This window comes from Hypomesus transpacificus, unplaced genomic scaffold, assembly GCF_021917145.1.
Source record: "Hypomesus transpacificus isolate Combined female unplaced genomic scaffold, fHypTra1 scaffold_124, whole genome shotgun sequence".
In the NCBI taxonomy this organism is placed as follows: Eukaryota; Metazoa; Chordata; class Actinopteri; order Osmeriformes; family Osmeridae; genus Hypomesus; species Hypomesus transpacificus.
In genome coordinates this window covers 499,882-525,872 of record NW_025813703.1, presented here as the reverse complement: position 1 = coordinate 525,872, position 25,991 = coordinate 499,882, and the positions used below count along the sequence as shown (strand labels likewise).

Below are 25,991 nucleotides of genomic sequence, written 5' to 3'. Positions count from 1 at the left end.
TAAAGTATAAATCAAAAAATGTCATCTGAAAATGTAGTTGTGTGTTATCTATGGTTAATATCTATTGTGCTTAGCTGCACACCGTTCACATACTGACTTCACATGATTGCCATTTTAATATACCATTAAACAATGTATAATACACACATGAAATATGCATATTAACGTAAATATGTTGTCATGTTGTTGTCAATGTTTGGCATTTTTCCCAGGCCGTTCATTTCAGGTCAAGCTCCACCCCTTGTTAGCATACGGTGGCTGGCAGTGCTAGGTGGCTAGCAGACAACTTCGTAGCTGTGCTTCAATCAATCTTGAGCTACTGTCCTGGCAGCTTGAGAGAATGGCAACGGACTGGCGAGCCCTAGCTATGGAGCAAGCTGAATTGATCTCTGGTCGTCTCAGAGAGCTCTTATCCTCTGGACAGGGATATATGAGATCGCAGTTTGGAGTTGAACTAGGACTGAGGCCTGAGCTCTACCCGTCTTGGGCTGTTCTCTTAACGGCGGTCGTTGGTGTGCTGGTAGTGCTTGTGATGTCGTGGGCCGCTTTATGTGGCAGTGGGAAAAAGCGTATAACGTCTGCCACACACGGCAGTGGTGGTGAACCAGTGAAGGGTCCAGTGATCAAGACTGTCAAATCCGAGGAACAAAAGAAAAAGATCAAAAAGAAATCTGTTGATAAGGTAAATATCTAGTTCAAGACATTTACCTAGCTAGTTAGCTGCTTAGCCTCGAGCTCTTACTAGCTAGCTGTTGTCGACAACCTGGCTGAGCAAATGCAATGACGTCGTGGCATCCTCAAGACGAAAGCTAGCTAGCTTTGATAAACCAAATAACTTATAAGCAAAAATTAGCTAGCTGGCTAATTCTGCTCTGATCAATAATGTCTACTGGCAACTTGCTTTCCCTTGTAAAATATATTTAGCTGGTGTATTTGTACGAACTTTGTCTCCAGATCTGTTTCTTTGCTTATTTGATCAATAGTGTAATCTTATTTGAACATTAGTTAGCTACTGTAATATCATTATTTGAACATTAGTGTATGTATTTAACTATTTCGAAAACGTAATATTGTTGCCAGCGACCTCAGTGAGTATAACGTTGTTGGCCCGTATTTCATTTAGTTAGTGAGCCAGTCAACCAGCATCATTTAGCTATTTGTTAACTGTAACTACAGCTTGACATCTCTGATACTTATTCACATGTATATTTTCCCCTGTATAGGCTCAATCCAATGGTCGAACTGTACCAGAGCCAAAAGCGGAGGTGAGAGCTAGTGAAGAAATCCCCAAATCATCTCCAATATTGGCACCAGAGGTTGAAACCGAGAAGGTATGTAGTAAGTACATTTGAAAGTGCCCCCACAGATCTTTGGTGCACTGAAAAAAAGTAATCTGAATGTAGCCAGTGCCATATATCACATTTTTGTAGCCTGTACTTACACAGGTAAAGAAAAGCAAGAAGAAACCTAAACAGGAGGTAAAGCCAGGCAAGAATGTGTTAGTGTCGATTGGAAAGGAGTCAGATGATGGTATGTACCTATTTCCTTACGTTTGTCTGAATATTTTGTATATTAATGAATCCTGTATGCAAATATATCAGTTGTATCTATATTGTATTGGGAAATCTAAAAATACCAATCAGAAAATATAAGATTAAACTGCATGGTTCGTATTTTACGGCATGCACAAGCTGTGAATTAAATGGAGTAAAGCTGTAAAACCGCTGTACTTTCAGGGTTCAGCCTGCAGTATATTCTGCAGTAGTATAGTATTTTCACAGATCTAAGGAACTTGCTTAAGGCAACAATGGCATTGTTGAGGGAATCAGGCATGACCCATAACTCACTAGCTAGGCTATTGCTGAGTCAAACAGGTGAAAGGTTATTAGACACGTGGCCTTAATCCAATGGGATAGGTCTAGTTTCCAAATAGGGCTTCGGGCACTATCTACCAATTGTTTATCCTAGTTTCAATTTTGCAATCTCTGTTTGTAAATGATTAGTTGAAACTAGATTTCAGGGATCTATTGAAAAGCCTATGCAGTGTCCTGATGAAAATATAGGCTATATAAAGAAAAATACACAGATGTCGAAGGCAAAAATAAAAGAGGCTGTGGCAAATGAATCTACAGTCACAGACTTGGCTTTTAAATCTACTCAAAGCTCTTCACAAACACTCTGTCTTTCCTTAGGGGCATGGGAGACAAAGGTGAGTAACCGAGAGAAAAAACAACAGCGGCGGAAGGACAAGGGTCCAGATGACTCAGGAAGTCCAGGTGGTGTGGAGACTCCTAGCTATCATACAAATCCACCCACTGTCACTGTCCCCCTCCATACCAACAGAAAAAACAAAGGTAAGATATCAGTGAGGCTGGTTCCGAGAAGTGTTTTTCTGCTTCCTTGTTTCCAACTAGCACCCCTATAGCTCACAGTTGGTCTGTCATAAAAATAACATGGAATTTGTGTTTGTTTTTATACCTTATTTTGTCTGTTTTAATCATATTGAACCTTCGGATGGACTATGCATCTAAAAGTCTGAAATCCAAAGACACTCAGTCAATTAAACGCTGCCTTAATTTATTGCAGAACCCCAGCGGACAAGGACTGGTGGAAAAGCAGATGTTTCCATTGCACCAGGTTATCTCTTCTCCTCATCCTTGTTATTGTTACATAGTGGAGGCTGAGGGAGAAAATAACTGTCATTTCAGAGGCCTTTTTTATTAATCATATGTCATTTTTTAATTCAGCCAGCAAAATGGCCCAACTATTGTGAAAGTGTTTCTCTCAACACACAGCACAATGTCTCATTGAGGTAATAATTTAACAGCGCTCTTTTCACACTCAGTGAACCCCCACTGGAGAGAGGAGCCCTCAGTAAACGGGGGAGGATGGGCAGATGTGTCCACAAAACTTCCCACCCAGATGGCCATCAAAGATTGGCCGGCCATAACCACTGGCCCCCGACACAGAAACCCTGAGTCCCAGACCTGGAAGCCAGATATGGAAGGTACCGGAAGCTGGTCTAAAGACAAATAGTTTCACATACAATCATTTAAAAAAACTATTTGGTAGGTCAATGAACATTGGTTGTATGATTGTGAAAATTCCAATGAATCCACTGTCCTGGCTAATATAAATCAAATGCTCATAGCAAAAATACTATACTATTGTCACACTACTGGGAACTGGAATGCTTTGGATGTGGAAGGGTCTAAGCGTTCAGAGCAAATGCTCTGACTAAACAGTTCTGTACCAATATCAATACAAATACCCATTTGGTCAAGACTATGCCATAATTGGATTTTCTTGCCAGTTGTCAAGCTATCTCAATGGTGAAAATCAGTTCAAGTTAGTTTGTACTGCATATTAACAATGCGTTACACAAATCAGGGACATGGAGTGGGGTTGACAGCAGGATCAAGCCTGAACTCAAACCTGTGACTTTCTCTGTGCCCGGAATGAACACAACAGGTAAATAAAAGTCAAGTTCAAAATCACATTATCCGACTATTTAATGGCTTTATGTATTGAAATATGCTTATGGTCTCTTTGTGTTCTTCATTCTTTTATTTTTGTATTAATTCTAGCCTCGGAGCCCAAGCCCCATTTTCCTGTTGATCGGCAACGGGATAATCAGCCCGCTTGTGAGGACGTTTGGTCCAGTAAGCACATCCTTACCTTGAAATTTTTCTAACAATCAAAGGAAGCAGAGCTCAGTTTTTAAAATCCAACGAGGGCATGGTAACGATTAGTAGATTTAAAATCTAGCATACCATATAATCTAGCGCATGCACGCAATTATGCCTACAACTGAAGGAAAATAACCTGGAACGACTTGTCCTTAATTTGAGGTCAAGTCTGAGCACAGCTTCACTGAACATTTTGTGGTTTATTTGTTTTGGTCAAAGTTTGAAGTGTTCAACACCTGAAAAGTTTGTTTTCATATCAATCTGTAATGACATGGTGTGTCACCAGATGGCATCGATGCAGCGGACCCCAGCTCTGACTGGAACGCCCCGACTGAGCTGTGGGGGAACTACGAGGAGCCCGTGGTGGTGGAGGCCCCGGCCCCGCCCCCACAGGAGCAGGCTGCACCCCAGGTGGGCCAGGTCGGACGTGGCTGTCCACTCACAGTTACGCATAAAAGCATCTGAATCAATGTTCATGAAATGAGTCATCTTCTAGTCTCTTGTTCTAAATCTAAAGATTAAGTTACACAAAATCCAGTTCATCCAGACACTCTGTTGATTGTGTATCCGTCGAATCTTGTGTTGTTCTCTGGTGGCTTTGTCCATGTCAAATTCAGAAGCCTGGTGGAAGAGTTCCTAATTGGCTGATGTTTGTTGACAACCCAGATGTCGGATGAGGAAATGGAGGATGCTGCCAGTGGGGGAGCTGCCAAATCAAAGAAGAAGAAGAAAAAGAAGAAGAAACTGGAGGATGAGGGTGTTCCAGCACAGGTAAGAACAGTTGAACAAAAAACGATTGAGAGCGAAAGATCCTATCTGTAGTTAGATGTGTACAAAAAAAACTAAACAAAGACGTTAGAATCAGGAAAATTACGGGTTGATTGTACTTCTGTTTGCGTAGGTGAACCCTGAGAGTTCTGTCCCACCAGTGACTAACATGTTACCTAAGACCCAAATAAGCGAAGCGCTTCCTCCAGCAGTAAACTCTACCAAGCAGTTAGCCACCATGCCATGCTCTCAGAGTAAGACCGCTTTCTTGCCAATGCTGACCAATATGCACAGAAAAAACTGCAAGCTTTGAAGTAGGTTTCACAGTAGAATAGTGTATGAATTCCTTGTCTTCGAAAAGGAAAAATGTAAACTAGATTTAAACTAGCAATATACAATCATGCTTTATTAATGCTGTAGTCATATTTTTTAAATGGTTGGGCAGCATTTGTTAAGACCATCAAGTTTGTAGAAATGTTCTAGCTTGTGAACAAAAAAAATATTTGTCCGGTTACCTAATGCAAGTTTGGAAACAATATCTTATCCATGGTCAAGCAACTTCTGCATGTGGTTGATTGAAATCAAATATTTCTGTTAATGGTAGAGAAGTAAGCTATAGAACGACCAGTTAGGGTTAGTGCAGTTTGAAATGTGTAACACGGTTGGTAATTTTAGATTTTCTGTAAATTATATAATCAGTCCAGTTGTTATACCTGTAGTGAAGAGCTACAACTGATTTAAATACTTATGTTATGATGATGATAACATCATGTTTTACTGGTTTCTTCACAGTAAAGTCTGACCCGATCCTAGAGGCTCCAAATCTGACCCAGAAGAAGAAGGTTCGGAGAGAAACATGAAGTCAACCAGATTCCATTTAATTCATATGCAAAAAGATTGTTCATTGTGTTAAATGCAATAATTATCGGGTACAGAATTTGATACATAAGTGTATTGTACTCTTCCCATATCCAAAAATGAAAGACAGAAAACTAACAATGGGTTGGACTGGCTTGGCAAGGAGTTCAGTGAACATATGAACTGGGTCTAACTGATGTGCACTATATGCTTAACTGCAATGAAGCGAGTGTTGTGGGAGAGATTGACTTGCAGTAGAGGGTACAAGTTGATATATTATTATTTTTCAAAAGCATCAAAAGTCACTTTTTGAAGTAATTTGTTTCTTATTAACCCAAATGTAGAAAACAGTTTTTCTAAGCAATTCAGTTTTGAGAGGAAGTTTACTTTTGTTGTTGTTCTGTAGTGGCACTTGGTATTGGTAGATTGTGTGCAAATGTGTCACAGTTATTGATTATATAAGTGGTTTAAGTTTGCCTGTTGATGGGGATCTCCATTCAGTTGAACTCATGTCCCTCCAGTGACAAATCTCAGGATTTTGGGATGGGTAAACTGATCCTAGATTAACAATAGAAGACTTCCGCTTACTGAGATGTGGCAGTGACTATTGTCAACCACATAGAGGCACTGTAACTGTTTAGACACTCAATGGACACCACTATGGAAATATGCGGTTGTTGGATTTCTTGCGCTGCAATGACGCTATGTATTTTCTCAGTGCATTTTATCATTTTAAGGATATGATTTACTTGTGCATTGACCATCTTAAGTAGAGATATTCTGGTCTTATTGCACTCAGCTGATGAAATTATTTCTTAAAGCTTGTCTTTTCTTCCAACCTCTGTGATAGAAAAGCCATGCCATATGTACAGATTCAAAGGGCTTTTTCTAATGTTGAGTTGTGATTGCACTGTGCAAAGGCTGTATTGAGTTCCTTAATGTTTTCATTCATTTAAGACCTTATTGCGGAATGTCAACATGTAATTCCTGGTTAGTCACTTTTTTGATGGACGTCAATGTGATTTAAAGGGGCAGGTACTGAGTTGAAGGAGTCTAGAGCAGCTTTCATTTCATGTCAAAGTCATTTTAACGGTATATCAGGAATTTAATTCTATTGCCTTAACCTGTAGTGTGCAGTAAGTGCGTTGACATTTTTTATAGTTACCATTCAACTTCAAGTTTCATTAATGTCAGAAATAAATTTTACTTGTGCATGACTTTGATAACCAAACTCATACATTGTTTTAAAAGAAAAAGTGCAGATAATTTAGGTAGTGCCACTGTAGTGCCACTCAGTGTGTATAAATAGCCTTTACTGAGGGGTGGCAAAGTGAGCATGAGCATTTTGACTTGTACATAATGCTTCTGTTGAAATCGCAAGGACTGTATGTGTATGGAGTAGACCTCGAGTCGGTAAGAAGACTAAGTGCGGCAAGATGTTGATCGGAGGCACTGTATTTTTTTGCCCATCTTTGTAGACTAGATGAGTCATCATGGAGATGTTCTGGTGTAGCTGCATACATAATTGTCTTTGTAATGAATGATTATTGAGATGATCCAGTCAATGTATTTATACCTGTCCGTAGAATATGATTTTCAAAAAGATTTCTGTTTATTGATAAATTGCAATGATATTTCTATGTTTGTTGAAATTTGATGGAAAAAAAATACTGAAAATAAAAAGATGCATCATATGATAATGTTGTTCCACTGGCTTATCTGTGGAATTATGCAATATTATCTAATATAATAATAAACAATATTATAGTTGATACTAACTGTTGTGATGAGATCCATAGTTAGGATGATGCAATTTTTGCACTGTCTTGCTAACCTTATTCCTTGGTACTAATCACTGTAATAGCCTACTGTTTCAACTGTGCCTTTCTAGTCCATGTGCTGCACTAGTGTGCAGTATGTATACGTTCGCATGGACAAAAGTGTGCTAAACAAAAACATGTGAACTGTGTAGTTACCTGAATTGTGCTGTATAGTTGTTTTTGTGCTGTATTCATCCACGGTAGTTGGAAGATGTTACGTGGACGCTCTACATTCAGGTAGCTACGTAATTTCCTGATTTTCTATCCGGTGGTGTTCCAACAACCGGTACCACGATTACAAAGAGTAGGCTATACAAGTCTTCTAAACTCTGACAATTATTCCTTGAGGTTAAAACTGTGCTTCTATAGTCTTTGTCACTAACGCAAGAGAAGAACACAATTTAATTCAACAGTAGCCTACTACTAGCTACTGAAGACGTCAAGAAAACGTCTCCTGCCGCCCTCACCTTTGAAATTAGATTTTGACAGTAAGTAATAAGAGCCTACCTACAACGGTGAGACAAAACATTTGTTCTTGCATTTGCATGATAAGTTTAGCACTTTATTTTAGACAGGATTTTATCCGCTAGCAGCTACTATGAGTTCTCATAGCTCTACATCGGCTACAGTGTGTATTTGAGGCTAGCAATGGATAAGCCATCAAACCTTTCTTGCGTGCTACCTTTGATAAAGGCAAAACCACGAGGAGACATCGTAAACGAAAGATTGGGTTGTTTTCTTCAAAATAACGCAGGCTATCTCTAGTCAACAAACCACTGTTGACACTTCCTGTAAACTGAGTGAAATGGCCAAGTTAGAAAAACAAATAGAAGGACGAAGTTAAAAATGTGGCTGGCCATCACATGTGCTTTGATATCTGCTATGAAGTGACGCCAAATCGCATTGTGGGTGAATCATTCTAGACCAGTGGTTCCCAACCCTGGTCCTCAGGGCACTGGCCTGTCCTGCATGTTTTAGATGTTTCCCTCCTCCAAAACACCTGATTCAAATGAATGGGTCGTTATCCAGCTGTGCAGAAGCCTTCTTATGACCATTCATTTGAATCAGGTGTGTTGGAGCAGGGAAACATCTAAAACAGGTATGACAGGGTGCTTTAAGGACCAGGGTTGGGAACCACTGTTATAGACAACGTCGCAGACTGTTTGCAATAAACGAGATGTATTTTCTGAGGATCTGTAGGATCAGTAAAAGTATAACAAGGACAGTTAAACATTTAACAGTGAGCAGAGATAACACTTGATTTCCTCAACTCTTATTACTGTGAATGTTTTAATGCAGATTGATGCTGAACCAATTTCTATATCCATATGGCTATAGTACGAATCATGATTTAATAAAAGTCACTAATATCATATTTTATGGTCATCAATCAAACTGCCCTTTAATGTCAAAGTCAACTTTATTGTCAATAAGACCATGCAATTTTAGCCATGTCCGTGTAAATAAAGACGGAACAAATTAATGCAGACGTTTCGTTTCACTCGCTCTGCCATTTCCAGCCTGCCGTGAAATAGGCTAGTTTTGGTTGTCCGCAGTCACTGCTGGAAGTTTTATAGTAACATTTTACGGACTTAACGGTTCTTTGAATCTCGTTCATTCAAGGATGAATGAACAAAAGGATCCGAAGACCCGGTCGGGAAATGAACGAATCATTTTTGTTTCCTCGAGCCTGAATGAGCCTATGTAAAACTCCCGATGCGCGGCCACGAGAAAAAGGAACCAATCACTCTTTGAGAGGACTGTACTCCCGAGTCCTTGAATCCAACAACTCATCACTACTTACTGCAGACTAGCAGTCACTTTGTATTCACATTCCCTCGTGTTAAAAGAAAAGTTTAAATATAAAAAATGCCTTGCAATAAATCTGTAGCTGCGCTATCATCTTCTAGAAGATCTTATACAAATTCCAAGAAGCTGGAGGTAGTTGAACTTGCGAAACATAAAGGAAACCGTGCCGCAGGAAGAGAACATGGAGTACATGAAAGACAGGTTCGTGAGTGGAGACTACGCGAAGATGACCTGAAAAAGCAGAAAACCACTGCCAAAGCCGCTGGTCGAGGTCAACGGTGCCGCTGGCCTGATTTAGAGAAGAATATGGCTTCCTGGATCACAGCCCAGCAAGATGCCGGGAGAACCGGGAGTACGGTAGCTATTCGACTAAAAGCCAGTGTAATGGCAAAGGAAATGGGACATAGAGATTTTACGTCTAGCCCATCTTGGTGTTTCCGCTTTCTGAAGAGGAACAATTTATCTATCAGAGCCCGAACAGATGTTGGACAGAAATTACCTGATGGCTGGGAGGAAAAAGTAGGCATACAGGATTTTAAAATCATTGGTCCATGGGATAATAAGAGAACACAATTTCCCACCAAGTAAAGTTGAGAACATGGATGAAGTAGGCTACCCATGTTTTTTTATGCTCCCCAAACTCGGACAGTTGCCAGCATTGGTGATTTAATTGCTAATAAACATTGACTGTAAAATAAATGTTTGTAATATTTATACAATACACGAAACATTTCTGGACATACTATCCACTAAAGTGTGTGACACAACGGCATGCTGTCAGATCGCCTATACTCGTGCATTGCTTCATTGTTCCCATATCAAGTGCGACCTATATTCCAGCGTGGCTTATCCTCAGATTTACAAACACAAAGCTCCCATTCTGGTGGGGTGCGGTTTATACTTAAAGCGGTTTATTTTCAGAAAAATATGGATAAAGTGAAATATTCTAATGTAGCTTTAGGAAAGACTAATACTGCTGACGTGTTGTTTTTCTTCCTTAATAGCTTTTCCCTGTTTTTCAGATGCCAAGGAAAAAGAACTGGCGCAAAGGGCTTCATCTTAAGGCTGCTGCTGTAGCACGCAGGATCTTGAAAGCCAGCGAAATGGCAAAGGCCCTGGAAGAGAAGGAGGCGGAGCTGAAGCCCACTCTGCAGAAGCTGATGATCTCATCTGGCTCCCAGACGAAGGTCAACTTAAAGGAGATGTCCCAGGAGGCCAACAGGGAGCAGGTCAAAGGCATGCCCAGGTGAACAAGTCACTTTTGGCTCAGAGGCATTCATAGGGCTGCACTGAACCATTGACAAACTAAGTGAACAAAAACAAAAGAAATGTATTTTGTTTTTTTCTTTAAATCTTGTTCCAGGTTTGGGATCGAGCTGGTACATCTCTCCAACCCAGAGGGCTTGGGTGTTGACGAGGACCTTCCCCTGCCTGGGCTCCATGGCCCATCCCCTCCCCCAGCCCAGGTTTCACCTGACAGAGAGAGAGCGCTCAGGACCCAGAGGGTGAAACAGCCCAGAGTAGCGTCAGGGTCCCCTGTCTCTCTGGAGGACCCTAACTTGTGTCATGGCCACAATGGAGAAGTGGTCCACAGAGCTGAGAAGAGGAAGAGGTGTAACACTGTGAGCAGGATGGTGTTGTTACATACTCTGTGTGTATATATAAAAATAGAGAGAAAAATACATTGATATGTATGTTTGTGTACATTTACATGTTAAATCCCCCCAGCAACATTTACAACAACAACAGTTTTTGCCTGTTTGCTACAGGATAGCGGATTACCTGGTGTATCTGCTGACCACAGCAGGAAAAGGCAGAAAGTGAAACTAAAGAGTGGTATGTTAACCTGTCCGTAGAATGTTTAAACAGACATTTAATCTGGAAAGGCAAGTTGTTCAACTACACAATAGCACACAGAACAACAGGATGAATAGGTGTCCGGTATATTAACGTAACACATTAACAGTTATTCAGCTACACAATAGCATAAAAAACATACCTGGAAGGCTGAATAGGCTAAATTAACATAACAAACTAGCGAGTCCAACAAGCAAGATACCGATAAGAGAGTTTTCGCTAAACTCCCAATCTCATTCCACATCACTGAATCCATTGAACTCATTGGTTCATGTCAGTCTGTATGAATTAACATTTAAAAACATGTTAAATTATATATATATTTATATATAAGTTGCACCTGACTATAAGTCGCAGGACCAGCCAAACTAGGGAAAAAAGGTGTGACTTATAGTCCGGAAAATACGGTAGTTGTCTTTGTATTCAGGCTGTAATCGGCACCAGCTGCATCTGTCTTGACCAGCGCATGACTGTCCCCTGTGGCTGTACTCTGATGAACTGTGCTTTGTGCAGCAGACTCGGGCCAGGTGGGTCAGCTGTTGGCCGTGTCTCTGAAGGAAGAGGAGCTGAGCCGGTCCATGCTGGCCTTGGACACTTCTCTCATCCAGGCCCGCTGCTCACTGCAGGCTGCCTTCACCAAAGTTCAGCAGCTCCTGTTGGCCAAACAGCAGGTGCGCACAAACCTCCTTTCACTGTCAGTGCAGTGTGACCCGTGTTGTTTTTTCTTGGATGGCTTTTTTTTTGTACGTAGTTCTAAATGGAAGCTCTTCCTCCAGGTGGTTACGGAGATCAACTGTCTGCGAGCCAGGCGTGTTGACGAATCTTCTCTGGGAAACACCGTCTTTTGAAATTCCTTTTTCGAACAAAAACGACAACGAGGCCCAGTGATGTCATTTCCTGTCTGCCACCTCTGATCTGCAGGTGGATACTCTGTGGTAACTACTAACGACGACACAGCTACAGCAGTGTTGACCCACAACTCCCTTCCTACTCCTCTTGTGCTGTCAAACCCTTACGTGGCCTCCTCGATCCTGCCCCCTGTGGCCTGCTCTCCTCCCTCTCTGACTGTCTCTGCACACACTGGGTACATACACTTGATTTTAAGAGAGGAATATGCTGTAGTCATATTTTCTAGATGGTTGGGTAGCATTTGTTTAGGTCATGTTTTGTAGAAATGTTCTAGCTTGTGAACTACAAAAATTATTTGATGTTCCCCCCAACCCCTTCCATTACACAGAAACATGTGTTTGTGAGCTACCGCTGGGGGAAAAGAAGATTATTTTATGTAACACAGCAAGTTAGACTCCATTTAGATACTTAATCCTAATTTGGAAAAAATATTTTATCCGTGGTTGAGCAACTTCTGCATGTGGTTGATTGAAACTAATATTTATTTTAGGGTTAGTGCAGTTTGAAATGTGTAACATGGTTGGAAGATTTGTTGTCAATTATATAATCAGTCCAGTTGTTATACCTATAGTGAAGAGCTACAACTGATTTAAATACTAATGTTATGATGATGATAACGTCATGTTTTACTGGTTTCTTCACAGTAATCCGATCCTAGAGGCTCCAAATCTGACCCAGAAGAAGAAGGTTCGAAGAGAAACATGAAGTCAACCAGATTCCATACAAATCATAAACAAAAAGATTGTTCATTGTGTTAAATGCCATAATTATCGGGTACAGAATTTGATACATAAGTGTATTATACTTTTCCCGCATTCAAAAATGAAAGATAGAACTAACAATGGGTTAGACTGGCTTGGCAAGGAGTTCCGTGAACATATTAACTGGGTCTAACTGATGTGCACTATATGCTTAACTGCAATAAGAAGCAAGTGCTGTGGGAGAAATTGACTTGCAGTAGAGGGTACAAGTTGATATATTATTATACAAAAGTCACTTTTTGAAATAATTTGTTTCTTATCAACCCAATGTAGAAAATAGTTTTTCGAAGCAATTCAGTTTTGAGGGGGAAGTTTACTTTTGTTGTAGTTCTGTATTTTTTTTATATATATAGTTACCATCCAACTGCAAATTTGATTCACTTTGATAACCAAACTCGTACATTGTTTAAATAATTGTGCAGATGATTTAGTTAGTGCTACTGTAGTGCCACTCAGTGTTAAAATAAAAAGATGCATCATGTAGCTCCCCCCAGTTCAATGACAACTTGAGAATTCCTTTTACTGGCAATTTATTGTATGTACAACACACACAAGGTCTTGTTTTGCCGTGAGAAATAAAAAGACATAAAACATATTAATTTACACACTACACAAAGAAACGTATAGCTAAACGTAATGTAAATTGAAATGACATACATTTCATTGGCCGCACAACCAAAGGGAGTAGGTTAAACTTGTTGTAATTTTCTTAGCTTTCTTTTAACTTTAAACTTGAACTATCAATGAGCACTGATGATGCTTATGCTGTACGAGCATGCTACACAGGAGTGCCGTGGTTGCCATCTGCTTGGTCAAGTGTTTGTCACTAATTCAGTTCCCCAGTGCAACACATTCCAATTCCTACACTTGCATTCAGTAATAACATAATGACAGTAATAATGGGCAAATGTCAGTTACCTCAACAGTATGCATAAAATAATCAAGAAAATGTCTGCGGAAGTATGCAATATTATCTAATATAATAATAAACAATATTATAGTTGATACTGCTACTGTTGAGATGAGATCCATAGTTAGGATGATGCTATTGTTGCACTGTCTTGCTAACCGTATTCCTTGGTACTAATCATTGTAATAACCTACTGTTCCAACTGTGCTCTTCTAGTCCATGTGCTGCATTAATGTGCAGTATGTATACGTTGCTATGGACAAAAGTATGCTAAGCAAATACATGTAAACTGTGTATTTGCCATAATTGTGTTAATAATGGTATTTCTTGACATTATTATGATGTGCAAATAAAGAACGAACAAGAGTAAAGGCGAGACAAGTAAAAAGAAAGGCATGGTTCACTTATTTTCAAGTTATTTTCAAGAAATACAGTTGCCCCGATGTAAAGGTGCAAAAGAAATACAAAGAGGTGGAAAAAGATGAGAGGATCAGTCATCCACAGTAGTTGGAAGATGTTACGTGCAAGCTCTAAATTCACGTACGTCATTTCCTGATTTTCTATCTGTTGGTGTTCCAACAACCGTTCCTACGATTACAAAGAGTATACAAGTCTTCTAAACTCTTTAGTGATTATTCCTCGAGGTTAAAACTGTGCTTCTATACTCTTTGGCACTAATGTAAGACAATGATCCGACTAATGATCACAATTTAATTTTACCCACTACTGAAGACGTCAAGAAAACAACTCACGAGACTCCTGCCGACCTCAGCTTTAAAATTTGATTTTGACAGTAAGTAATAAGAGCCTACCTACATCGGCGATACAAAACATGTATTCTTGCCTTTCATTCGCGTGTTAAGTTTAGCACTATATTTTATACATTTTTGTATGCGTGTTTGGTGCAACCTAGCAGCTACTAAGGATTTGTCTTTGCAAGCTCTACATAGGTGCAGGCTAGCAATGGATAGGCCATCAAACCTTTAACATTGTTCTTGTTTGCCACCTTGGATAGAAGGGAAAAACCACGAGGAGACACATCTTAAACGACAGATTAGGTTGTTTTCTTCAAAATAAGGCATCTCTGGTCAACATAGAAAAAAATACAAATTTGGAGAAATATCAAGTGGTCGAAAGTTCTTTAGGAATGCACAGAAATCTGAACGTTCTGGGTGGAACGTTTTTTCCATTGTAACTTTTAGCAGCTAGTCGGAAACCACTATTGGCACTTCCTGTTAACCTTGATTCAATGAAATGGCCAAGTTAGAAAAACAAATAGAAGGACAAAATTTAAAATGTCTTATAACATGTGCTTTGAGATCAGCTATGAAGTGACGCGTAATCGCATTTTGCTGGTGAATGACGCCGCAGACTACTGTTCGCAGTAAACTAGATGTCTTTTCTGAAGGAATCTACCGGAAGTGTCAAAAGTGTAAAAAGGACAGTTTATCATTTAACAGTGATCAGAGACAACACTTGATTCCCTCTACTCTTGTTACTGTGAATGTTTTCTAATGTCCATGGTTCGGAAAGTCACTGTCCGAATCATGATTCAATAAAAGTCACTATAATGTCATATTTCATGGTCATCAATCAAACTGTCCTCTAATGCTATACTTGGATTACCATGTTCCTGTACTGACAAAATACACACAATAACACAATATGGCATTCCAAATGTTTTCCTTTTTTGTATTAAGAGTTGTTTACCTGTATTCACCCTATATAAAGACATGGGCATGATGGTGTTAAATGATTACCTACACTTGAGAAGTGAAATATAATGTAGCTTTATGAAGACTAGTACTGCTGACGCATTGTTTTTCTTCCTTACTTAATAGCTTTTCACTTTTTTACAGATGCCAAAGAAGAAGAAGCGCTTGCACAGATGGCTTAATTTGAAGGCTGCTGCTGTAACATCCAGGATCTTAAAAGCCAGTGAAATGGCAAAGGCCCTGGAAGAGAAGGAGGCAGAGCTGAAGCCCACTCTGCAGAAGCTGATGAGCTCGTCTGGCTCCCAGACGAAGGTCAACTTGAAGGAGATGTCCCAGGAGGCCAACAGGGAGAAGGTCAAAGGCATGCCCAGGTGAACAAGTCACTTTTGGCTCAGAGGCGTTCATAGACTGAACCAGTGACAAACCGAGTGAACAAAAGAAAAAGTTATTTTGTTTGATTTAGCTTTAAATCTTGCTCCAGGTTTGGGATCGAGCTGGTACATCTCTCCAACCCAGAGGGCTTGGGTGTTGACGAGGACCTTCCCCTGCCTGGGCTCCATGGCCCATCCCCTCCCCCAGCCCAGGTTTCACCTGACAGAGAGAGAGCGCTCAGGGCTCAAAGGGTGGAACAGCCCAGAGTAGCATCAGGGTCCCCTGTCTCTCTGGAGGAACCTAACTTGTGTCATGGCCACAATGGAGAAGTGGTCCACAGAGCTGAGAAGAAGAAGAGGTGTAACACTGTGAGCAGGATGGTGTTGTTACATACTCTGTGTGTGTTTATATAAAATAGAGAGAAAAATACATTGATATGTATGTTTGTGTACATAAACATGTTAAATCCCCCCAGCAACATTTACAACAACAGGTTTTGCCTATTTGCTACAGGATAGCGGATTACCTGGTGTATCTGCTGACCACAGCGGGAAAAGGCGGAAAGTGAAACTAAAGAGTGGTATGTTAACCTGTCCATACAATGTTTTGCCTATTGCAGCTCGTGTTTGTTTGGCATGTTGTCAGGTCATTGGGACAGTGCTAGAAATATGCTTTATAGTTGTCTTTGTATTCAGGCTGTAATCAGCACCAGCTGCATCTGTCTTGACCAGTGTGACTTTCCCCAGTGGCTGTACTCTGATGAACTGTGCTTTGTGCAGCAGACCAGGTGGGTCAGCTGTTGGCCGTGTCTCTGAAGGAAGAGGAGCTGAGCCAGTCCATGCTGGCCTTGGACACGTCTCTTAACCAGGCCCAAAGCTCACTGCAGGCTGCCTTCATCAAAGTTCAGCAGCTCCTGGTGACCAAACAGCAGGTACGCACAAACCTCCTTTCACTGTCAGTGCAGTGTGACCTGTGTTGTTTTTTCATGGATGGCTTTTTTTTTGTACATGGTTCTAAATGCAAGTTCTTCCTCCAGATGATTACAGAGATCAATTGTCTGCGAGCCAGGCGTGTTGAGGAATCTTCTCTGGGAAACACCGTCTTTTGAAATTCCTTTTTCGAACAAAAACGACAACGAGGCCCAGTGATGTCATTTCCTGTCTGCCACCTCTGATCTGCAGGTGGATACTTTGTGGTAACTATTAACGACGACACAGCTACAGCAGTGTTGACCCACAACTCCCTTCCTACTCCTCTTGTGCTGTCATACTCCTTCGTGGCCTCCTCCATCCTGCCCCCTGTGGCCTGCTCTCCTCCCTCTCTGACTGTCTCTGCACACACTGGGCCCCTTGCACCCTGCCTTGCCCTCCACAGTCAACCCTGACCCCCCAACACCTACCCCTCTCCAAGTTGCCAAGTCAGATGGACAAGCTTTCCCACCCAGTCTGGAAACGGGTACATACACTTGATTTTAAGAGAGGAATATGCTGTAATCATATTTTCTCGATGGTTGAGTAGCATTTGTTTAGGTCATGTTTTGTCGAAATGTTCTAGCTTGTGAACTACAAAAATTATTTGATGTTCCCCCCAACTCCTTCCATCACACAGAAACGTGTGTATGTGAGCTACCGCTGGGGGAAAAGAGGATGATTTTATTTAACACAGCTAGTTAGACTCCATTTAGAGACTTAATCCTAATTTGGAAAAACTATTTCATCTGTGGTTGAGCAACTTCTGCATGTGGTTGATTGAAATTAATATTTATTTTATATTAAAGAAGTAAGCTACAGAACCATCGTTTAGGGTTAGTGCAGTTTGAAATGTGTAACATTGTTGGAAGATTTGTTGTCAATTATATAATCAGTCCAGTTGTTATACCTATAGTGAAGAGCTACAACTGATTTAAATTCTAATGTTACGATGATGATAACGTCATGTTTTACTGGTTTCTTCACAGTAAAGTCTGACCCGATCCTAGAGGCTCCAAATCTGACCCAGAAGAAGGTTCGGAGAGAAACATGAAGTCAACCAGATTCCATTTAATTCAAATGCGAAAGGATTGTTCATTGTTTTAAATGCAATAATTATCGGGTACAGAATTTTATACATAAGTGTATTATACTTTTCCCATATTCAAAAATGAAAGAGAGAACTAACAATGGGTTAGACTGGCTTGGCAAGGAGTTCAGTGAACATATGAACTGGGTCTAACTGATGTGCATTATTTGCTTAACTGCAATGAAGTGAGTGTTGTGGGAGAGATTGACTTTCAGCAGAGGGTACAAGTTGATATATTATTATTTTTCAAAATCATCAAAAGTCACTTCTTGAAGTAATTTGTTTCTTATTAACCCAAATGTAGAAAATAGTTTTCTAAGCAATTCAGTTTTGAGGGGGAAGTTTACTTGTGTTGTTGTTCTGTATTTTTTTTAATATAGTTACCATCCAACTGCAAATTTGATTCACTTTGATAACCAAACTCGTACATTGTTTAAATAAATGTGCAGATGATTTAGTTAATGCCACTGTAGTGCCACTCAGTGTGAAAATAAAAAGATGCATCAAATGCTTTGGATGAACTGTATGTGACAATGGTCTGGAGAAGGTGCACCCAGAAGCATCCTCCATTGTTGTTGGAGATTTTAACAGAGCCAAGGTGAAAAAGGTCCTGCCCAAATTCTATCAGCACATTGACTTCCCCACACTTGGAGGCCAGACCCTTGACCATTGTTATACTACATTCCGGGGCATCTACAAACCCCTGGCCTGCTTTTGGCAAGGCTGATCACTCCTCCATCCTTCTGCTTCCCGCATACAAACAAAAGCTAAAAGAAGTCTGACCAGTTGTGAAGACAGTTCACCTATGGAGTGGCGAGAGTGTGGCGACCCTACAGTAATGTTTTGACACCACCGCCTGACTGATATTTAGGGAAACAGTAGATGGAGACATAAACAAATACACGGATACTGTTTCCAGCTACATTCAACACTGCATCGATTACATTGTCCCCAAGAAGGTTGTCCGGTCTTTCCCCAATCAGAAGCCCTGGGTTGGTGCCGTGGTCCGGGCCAACCTGAGAGCCAGGTGTGTCGCCTTTAACTCTGGGGACCCTGATCAGTACAGGAAGGCCAGATACGACCTTCTGAAGGCCATCAATGCATCAAAATGGGCTTACATCTGAATGCCTTCTACGCTCACTTTGAGAGGGACAGTGACACTCCTGCAGTAGAGCTACCTGAAGGCCTAGCCAGTGGCGTGCCTATACTAACTGTAGCTAAGGTGAGGCGTTGCTTAAAAAAAAAAAACTTGCAAGGCACCTGGCCCAGACAGCAAATCAGGTAGGGCCCTCAGGGGCTGCACAGAACAGCAAGCAGGGGTCTTCAGTGACATCTTCAACCTCTCCCTCAGCCTGTCTCTACTCCACACCTGCTTCAAGAGGACCACCATTGTCCCTGTGTCCAAGAACACCAAGGTCACCTGCATGAATGACTATCACCCGATAGCACTGACCTCTGTCATCATGAAGTGCTTGGAGCGGCTAATTAAATCATTCATCTGCTCCTCGCTGCCTCCCACCCTGGACCCTATGCAGTTTGCATACCGGTCCAACAGGTTTAAAGACGATGCCTTCATTCTCCCAATGCACACCGCTCTCTCCCACCTGGACAAAGGGAATACGTATGTGAGGATGCTGTTCATTGACTACAGCTCTGCATTCAACACCATCATCCCCTCCAGACTGGTCTCCAAGCTGGTGGACCTGGGACTAAGAACCCCCCCTTTGCAAGTGGATCTTCAACTTCCTGTCAGGAAGGCCACAGGTGGTGAGAATCGGTGACCGCACCTCATCCACACTGATCACCAACACTGTTCTCCATGTTCACGCACGACTGTGTGGCACAGCACAGTTCCAACCTCCTTGTTAAGTTTGCTGACGACACAACTATCGTGTGCCTCATTTCTGACAGTGACGAGTCAGCGTACAGAGAGGAGGTTGATACCCTGACATCATGGTGTCAGGACAATAACCTCTCTTAATAACCTCAGGAGGAGGAGAATGCACCCCTACACATCAACGGATCCGAAGTGGAAAAGGTCAGCTGCTTCAGGTTCTTCGGGGTGAACATCAGGAATGATCTCACCTGGTCTGCTGACACGGACAAGGTGGTCAAAGCTGCCTGGAAACACCTCTTCTTCCTGAGGAGACTGAAGAACTTTGGCATGGACCCAGTCATCCTCACTAACTTCTACAGATGTACTATAGAGAGCATACTGTCTGGTTGCATCACAGTGTTGTATGGGAGCTGCACAGACAGGGACCGCAAAGCCCTATGTAGACAGGTCTGCTGATTTCATCATCGGCAGGAATTCTCCCTGCCCTATAGGACACCTACCACACATGATGCATCAGGAAAGCTGGCAGAATCCGAAGAGACTGTTACCACCCACCCATTAGTCTTTTTACCCCATTGCCTTCTGGCTGGCGATACCGATTCATTCGGTCTCGCACACGTAGATTGGACTACAGTTTTTTTACAGCAATATTGCACAGTGTACCCTTGTCTCTAGGTTAGGTTATAAAGTTAGGATATTATGTGTATTATAGGTTCAGTTTACTCTATTGTTTATTATTTTGTATGTTTAGGAGGTTTCTTGTATTATATGTTAATGCTTGTCTTAGGTGTAAATTTGTTCTGAGTACTGATATGTCATGATATGCCAGGTTGCTTTGCGTTGTCTTTTCCTAAGAATTTCAGTGCCCAGCCTAACCCTGTGTTGGTCTTTGTACCTAAAAGACTTGAACTTGATATGATAATGTTGTTCCACTGGCTCATCAGCGGAATTATGCAATATTATCTAATATAATAATAAACAATATTATAGTTGATACTGCTACTGTTGAGATGAGATCCATAGTTAGGATGATGCTATTGTTGTACTGTCTTGCTAACCTTATTCGTTGGTACTAATCACTGTAATAGCCTACTGTTCCAACTGTGCTCTTCTAGTCCATGTGCTGCACTAGTATGCAGTATGTGTATGTTGCTATGGACAAAAGTATGCTAAGCAAATACATGTAAACTGTGTATTTGCCATAATTGTGTTAATAATGGTATTTCTCACATTATTATGATGTGCAAATAAAGAATTAACAAGAGTAAAGGCGAGACAAGTAAAAAGAAAGGCGTGGTTCACTTTGTTATTTTCAAGAAATACAGTTGCCCCGATGTAAAGGTGCAAAAGAAATACAAAGAGGTGGAAAAAGATGAGAGAATCAGTCATCCACAGTAGTTGGAAGGTGTTACGTGCACGCTCTAAATTCAGGTACGTCATTTCCTGATTTTCTATCTGTTGGTGTTCCAACAACTGGTACCACGATTACAAGTCTTCCAAACTCTTTAGTGATTATTCCTCGAGGTTAAAACTGTTCTTCTATACTCTTTGGCACTAATGCAAGACCCAGAGATGATCACAATTTAATTTTACCCACTGTACTGAAGACGTCAAGAAAACAACTCACGAGACTCCTGCCGCCCTCAGCTTAAAATTTGATTTTGACAGTAAGTAATAAGAGCCTAACTACATCGGCGATACTAAACATGTGTTCTTGCATTTCATTCGCGTGATAAGTTTAGCACTATATTTTATACAGTTTTGTATGCGTGTTTGGTGCAACCTAGCAGCTACTAAGGATTTGTCTTTGCTACTGTAGCTCTACATAGGTGCAGGCTAGCAATGGATAGGCCATCAAACCTTTAACATTGTTCTTGTTTGCGACCTTGGATAGAAGGGAAAAACCACGAGGAGACACATCTTAAACGAAAGACTAGGTTGTTTTCTTCAAAATGAGGTATCTCTAGACGACATACAAAAAATAAAATATCGGAGAAATATCAAGTGGTTGAAAGTTCTTTAAGAATGCACAGAAATCTGAACGTTCTGGGTGGAACGTTTTTTTCTATTGCAACTTTTCGCAGCTAGTCGGAAACCACTGTTGGCACTTCCTGTTAACCTTGATTGAGTGAAATGGTCAAGTTAGAAAAACAAATGGAAGGACGAAATTAAAAATATCTTATGACATGTGCTTTGAGATCAGCTATGAAGTGACGCGAAATCGGATTTTGTTGGTGAATGACGTCGCAGACTACTGTTCGCAGTAAACTAGATGTCTTTTCTGAAGGAATCTACCGGAAGTGTCAAAAGTATATAAAGGACAGTTTATCATTTGACAGTGATCAGAGACAACACTTGATTCCCTCTAATGTTTTCTAATGTCCATGGTTCGGAAAGTCACTGTCCGAATCATGATTCAATAAAAGTCACTATAATGTCATATTTCATGGTCATCAATCAAACTGTCCTCTAATGCTATACTTGGATTACCATGTTCCTGTACTGACAAAATACACACAATAACACTATATGGCATTCCAAATGTTTTCCTTTTTTGTATTAAGAGTTGTTTACCTGTATTCACCCTATATAAAGACATGGGCATGATGGTGTTAAATGATTACCTACACTTGAGAAGCAAAATATAATGTAGCTTTATGAAGACTAGTATTGCTGACGTATAGTTTTTCTTCCTTACTTAATAGCTTTTCCCTGTTTTTCAGATGCCAAAGAAGAAGCGCTCGCGCAGAGGGCTTAATTTGAAGGTTGCTGCTGTAGCACGCAGGATCTTAAAAGCCAGTGAAATGGCAAAGGCCCTGGAAGAGAAGGAGGCGGAGCTGAAGCCCACTCTGCAGAAGCTGATGATCTCGTCTGACTCCCAGACGAAGGTCAACCTGAAGGAGATGTCCCAGGAGGCCAACAGGGAGGAGGTCAAAGGCATGCCCAGGTGAACAAGTCACTTTTGGCTCAGAGGCGTTCACAGACTGAACCAGTGACAAACCGAGTGAACAAAAGAAAAAGTTATTTTGTTTGATTTAGCTTTAAATCTTGCTCCAGGTTTGGGATTGAGCTGGTACATCTCTCCAACCCAGAGGGCTTGGGTGTTGACGAGGACCTTCCCCTGCCTGGGCTCCATGGCCCATCCCCTCCCCCAGCCCGGGTTTCACCTGACAGAGAGAGAGCGCTCAGGGCTCAGAGGGTGGAACAGCCCAGAGTAGTGTCAGGGTCCCCTGTCTCTCTGGAGGACCCTAACTTGTGTCATGGCCACAATGGAGAAGTGGTCCACAGAGCTGAGAAGAAGAAGAGGTGTAACACTGTGAGCAGGAAGGTTTTGTTACATACTCTGTGTGTGTTTATATAAAATAGAGAGAAAAATACATTGATATGTATGTTTGTGTATATTTACATGTTAAATACCCCCCCAGCAACATTTACAACAACAGTTTTTGCTGTTTGCTACAGGATAGCGGATTACCTGGTGTATCTGCTGACCACAGCGGGAAAAGGCAGAAAGTGAAACTAAAGAATGGTATGTTAACCTGTCCATACAATGTTTCCCCTATTGCAGCTAATGTTTGTTCGGGCATGTTATCAGGTCATTGGGACAGTGCTAAAAATATGCTTTTTACTTGTCTTTGCATTCAGGCTGTAATCGGCACCAGCTGCATCTGTCTTTACCAGTGTGTGACTGTCCCAGTGGCTGTACTCTGATGAACTGTGCTTTGTGCAGCAGACCAGGTGGGTCAGCTGTTGGCCGTGTCTCTGAAGGAAGAGGAGCTGAGCCAATCCATGCTGGCCTTGGACACGTCTCTTAACCAGGCCCAAAGCTCACTGCAGGCTGCCTTCATCAAAGTTCAGCAGCTCCTGGTGACCAAACAGCAGGTATGCACAAACCTCCTTTCACTGTCAGTGCAGTGTGACCTGTGTTGTTTTTTCATGGATGGCTTTTTTTTTGTACATGGTTCTAAATGGAAGCTCTTCCCCCAGGTGGTTACAGAGATCAATTGTCTGCGAGCCAGGCGTGTTGAAGAATCTTCTCTGGGAAACACCGTCTTTTGAAATTCCTTTTTCGAACAAAAACAATAACGAGACCCAGTGATGTCATTTCCTGTCTGCCACCTCTGATCTGCAAGTGGATACTCTGTGGTAACTACTAACGACGACATAGCTACAGCACTGTTGACCCACAACTCCCTTCCTACTCCTCTTGTGCTGTCATACTCCTTCGTGGCCTCCTCCATCCTGCCCCCTGTGGCCTGCTCTCCTCCCTCTCTGACTGTCTCTGCACACACTGGGCCCCTTGCACCCTGCCTTGCCCTCCACAGTCAACCCTGACCCCCCAACACCTACCCCTCTCCAGGTTGCCAAGTCAGATGGACAAGCTTTCCCACCCAGTCTGGAAACGGGTACATACACTTGGTTTTAAGAGAGGAATATGCTGTAATCATATTTTCTCGAGGGTTGGGTAGCATTTGTTTAGGTCATGTTTTGTCGAAATGTTCTAGCTTGTGAACTACAAAAATAATTTGATGTCCCACCCAACCCTTTCCATCACACAGAAACGTGTGTGTATGTGAGCTACCGCTGGGGGAAAAGAGGATGATTTTATTTAACACAGCAAGTTAGACTCCATTTCAATACTTAATCCTAATTTGGAAAAAATATTTTATCTGTGGTTGAGCAACTTCTGCATGTGGTTGATTGAAACTAATATGTATTTTATATTAAAGAAGTAAGCTACAGAACCATCGGTTAGGGTTAGTGCAGTTTGAAATGTGTAACATGGTTGGAAGATTTGTTGTCAATTATATAATCAGTCCAGTTGTTATACCTATAGTGAAGAGCTACAACTGATTTAAATACTAATGTTTTGATGGTGATAACATTGTGTTTTACTGGTTTCTTCACAGTAAAGTCTGACCCGATCCTAGAGGCTCCAAATCTGACCCAGAAGAAGAAGGTTCGGAGAGAAACATGAAGTCAACCAGATTCCATTTAATTCATATGCGAAAGGATTGTTCATTCTGTTGAATGCAATAATTATTGGGTACAGAATTTTATACATAAGTGTATTGTACTCTTGTACCCTCTGCTGAAAATCAATCTCTTCCACAACACTCGCTTCATTGCAGTTAAGTATATAGTGCACATCAGTTAGACCCAGTTCATATGTTCACTGAACTCCTTGCCAAGCCAGTCCAACCCATTGTTAGTTTTCCCTCTTGCATTTTTGGATATGGGAAAAGTTTATATATTGTTATTTTTCAAAGGCATCAAAAGTAACTTTTTGAAGTTATTTGTTTCTTATCAACCCAAATGTGGAAAATAGTTTTTTTAAGCAATTCAGTTTTGAGAGGAAGTTGACTTTTGTTGTTCTGTAGTGGCACTGTAGTGGTATTTCTGTCACTGATTTACTTGTGCGTTCTTCCAACCTCTGTGATAGAAAAGCCATGCCATATGTACAGATTCAAAGGGCTTTTTCTAATGTTGAGTTGTGATTGCACTGTGCAAAGGCTGTATTGAGTTCCTTGATGTTTTCATTCATTTAGACCTTATTGCGGAATGTCGACATGTAATTCCTGGTTAGTCACTTTTGTGATGGACGTCAATGTGATTTAAAGGGGCAGGTACTGAGTTGAAGGAGTCTACAGCAGCTTTCATTTCATGTCAAAGTCATTTTAACGGTATATCAGGAATTTAATTCTATTGCCTTAACCTGTAGTGTGCAGTAGGTGCATTGAAATTTCTTATAGTTACCATCCAAATGCAAGTTTGATTAATGGCAGAAATACATTTATGGAGTTTGTGTATGTTGCTTTGGATAAAAGTGCTAAACAAATAAATGTAAACTGCAGTTACCAGAATTTTGTTGTATAATGATGGTATTCTTTGTAAATACAAATATCTCAAAAATGAAAGGCTGCCCCCGTCAGGCCACATAACCACACTGGCTCCACCCAGCGTGGCTCAGTAGATGCCCCCCCACTGTGCCCCCAGCCTCCGCTCCGCTCAGCCTCCCGGCACGGTCACTCTTCTCATAAACTATTGCTCCCATTGACTTGAAACTCGGTACAGATGTGTAGGATAGTGTATTCCTGTGTATTATATAGCAATAAGGAAAATTGTTGTGTTAATGTGTGAATGACATGTTTGTACCATGTACATTTGGATATGAAGCAAATGTCAGGAGGAATGTCATTGCTGCCTGCAGCTATATTTTGTCTTATTCTACTTCAGTTTCAGGTTGTGTAATCATAACCTACATTGGCAGCACAATCAATATGACACATGTAGTGCACTGAATGTAATTGTCAATGAATTGTCAAGTTCTCAATGAGGTCTGAGTTTGAATTTAAGTGGCGGATAAAGGGCAGGATATAGGCATGATGAGCTGATCTTAAGTCCGTGCTTAGAGGAAACACAATTCTGCAGAGTAAAATCCCCTTCATGTGACAATAATGAAGAGGATTCTTCGGCCTAAGAGAGCTCATCTGGCTTGTCCATCTGTTTGTGTGGGGTATGTTGTGTAAGACTGGTGCTGTCAAAAGTAAATATATTATTATATTAGGATAGCAGTTCTCATGACATAGCCAAAGTGTTGCATAGACTTATGTGTTACATTGTAGTG

General features: G+C 41.1%; 4 protein-coding genes and 1 long non-coding RNA gene across 20 annotated transcripts; 4 read left to right on the top strand and 1 right to left on the bottom strand.

Annotated features, from left to right (window-relative positions):
* Positions 1-237: 237 nt before the first annotated feature.
* mtdha (metadherin a) lies at positions 238-6,703 on the top strand. Of its 3 annotated transcripts, none has more exons than XM_047050577.1 (11): positions 238-682; positions 1,224-1,331; positions 1,431-1,530; positions 2,193-2,354; positions 2,587-2,637; positions 2,846-3,007; positions 3,391-3,471; positions 3,588-3,662; positions 3,976-4,100; positions 4,356-4,460; positions 4,591-4,785. In XM_047050577.1, exons 1-11 carry the CDS (start codon positions 341-343, stop codon positions 4,768-4,770), a joined length of 1,491 nt encoding a protein of 496 aa, XP_046906533.1. In that variant the 5' UTR covers positions 238-340; the 3' UTR covers positions 4,771-4,785. The 3 variants fall into 3 exon arrangements, with proteins under 3 accessions (XP_046906533.1, XP_046906535.1, XP_046906534.1); XM_047050579.1 differs by lacking the exon at positions 4,591-4,785 and adding an exon at positions 5,250-6,703 and having other exon boundaries at positions 253-682; XM_047050578.1 differs by having other exon boundaries at positions 253-682; positions 1,446-1,530.
* Positions 6,085-25,500, bottom strand: LOC124488097. The gene is made up of 2 exons (XR_006958600.1): positions 24,796-25,500; positions 6,085-6,154 (listed from the first exon to the last, which is right to left on the bottom strand). It is a non-coding gene; the product is annotated as an uncharacterized LOC124488097 (long non-coding RNA).
* LOC124488093 (zinc finger protein 106-like) lies at positions 7,379-13,750 on the top strand. 9 transcript variants are annotated; one of them, XR_006958598.1, is made up of 7 exons: positions 8,238-9,463; positions 9,967-10,190; positions 10,308-10,566; positions 10,714-10,780; positions 11,315-11,472; positions 11,578-11,722; positions 12,355-13,750. XR_006958598.1 is itself a non-coding variant. In XM_047050584.1 (6 exons), exons 2-6 carry the CDS (start codon positions 9,967-9,969, stop codon positions 11,647-11,649), a joined length of 780 nt encoding a protein of 259 aa, XP_046906540.1. In that variant the 5' UTR covers positions 7,379-7,623; the 3' UTR covers positions 11,650-12,345. The 9 variants fall into 9 exon arrangements, 5 of the variants coding, with proteins under 5 accessions (XP_046906540.1, XP_046906539.1, XP_046906537.1 ...); XR_006958599.1 differs by having other exon boundaries at positions 11,318-11,472; positions 11,578-11,736; positions 12,355-13,749; XR_006958597.1 differs by having other exon boundaries at positions 11,578-11,885; positions 12,355-13,749.
* On the top strand, positions 13,920-18,050 carry LOC124488095. 4 transcript variants are annotated; one of them, XM_047050586.1, is made up of 7 exons: positions 13,920-14,174; positions 15,241-15,467; positions 15,578-15,836; positions 15,982-16,048; positions 16,248-16,399; positions 16,505-16,923; positions 17,426-18,050. In XM_047050586.1, exons 2-6 carry the CDS (start codon positions 15,241-15,243, stop codon positions 16,574-16,576), a joined length of 777 nt encoding a protein of 258 aa, XP_046906542.1. In that variant the 5' UTR covers positions 13,920-14,174; the 3' UTR covers positions 16,577-16,923; positions 17,426-18,050. The 4 variants fall into 4 exon arrangements, with proteins under 4 accessions (XP_046906542.1, XP_046906543.1, XP_046906545.1 ...); XM_047050587.1 differs by having other exon boundaries at positions 13,928-14,174; positions 16,505-16,649; XM_047050589.1 differs by having other exon boundaries at positions 13,928-14,174; positions 16,251-16,399; positions 16,505-16,663; positions 17,426-18,049.
* Positions 20,788-24,370, top strand: LOC124488096. 3 transcript variants are annotated; one of them, XM_047050592.1, is made up of 7 exons: positions 20,788-21,030; positions 22,087-22,310; positions 22,421-22,679; positions 22,826-22,892; positions 23,097-23,245; positions 23,351-23,509; positions 24,274-24,370. In XM_047050592.1, the coding sequence occupies exons 2-6, from the start codon at positions 22,087-22,089 to the stop codon at positions 23,420-23,422; spliced, it is 771 nt and encodes a 256-aa protein (XP_046906548.1). In that variant the 5' UTR covers positions 20,788-21,030; the 3' UTR covers positions 23,423-23,509; positions 24,274-24,370. The 3 variants fall into 3 exon arrangements, with proteins under 3 accessions (XP_046906548.1, XP_046906547.1, XP_046906546.1); XM_047050591.1 differs by having other exon boundaries at positions 20,789-21,030; positions 23,094-23,245; XM_047050590.1 differs by having other exon boundaries at positions 20,789-21,030; positions 23,094-23,245; positions 23,351-23,769.
* Positions 25,501-25,991: the final 491 nt, after the last annotated feature.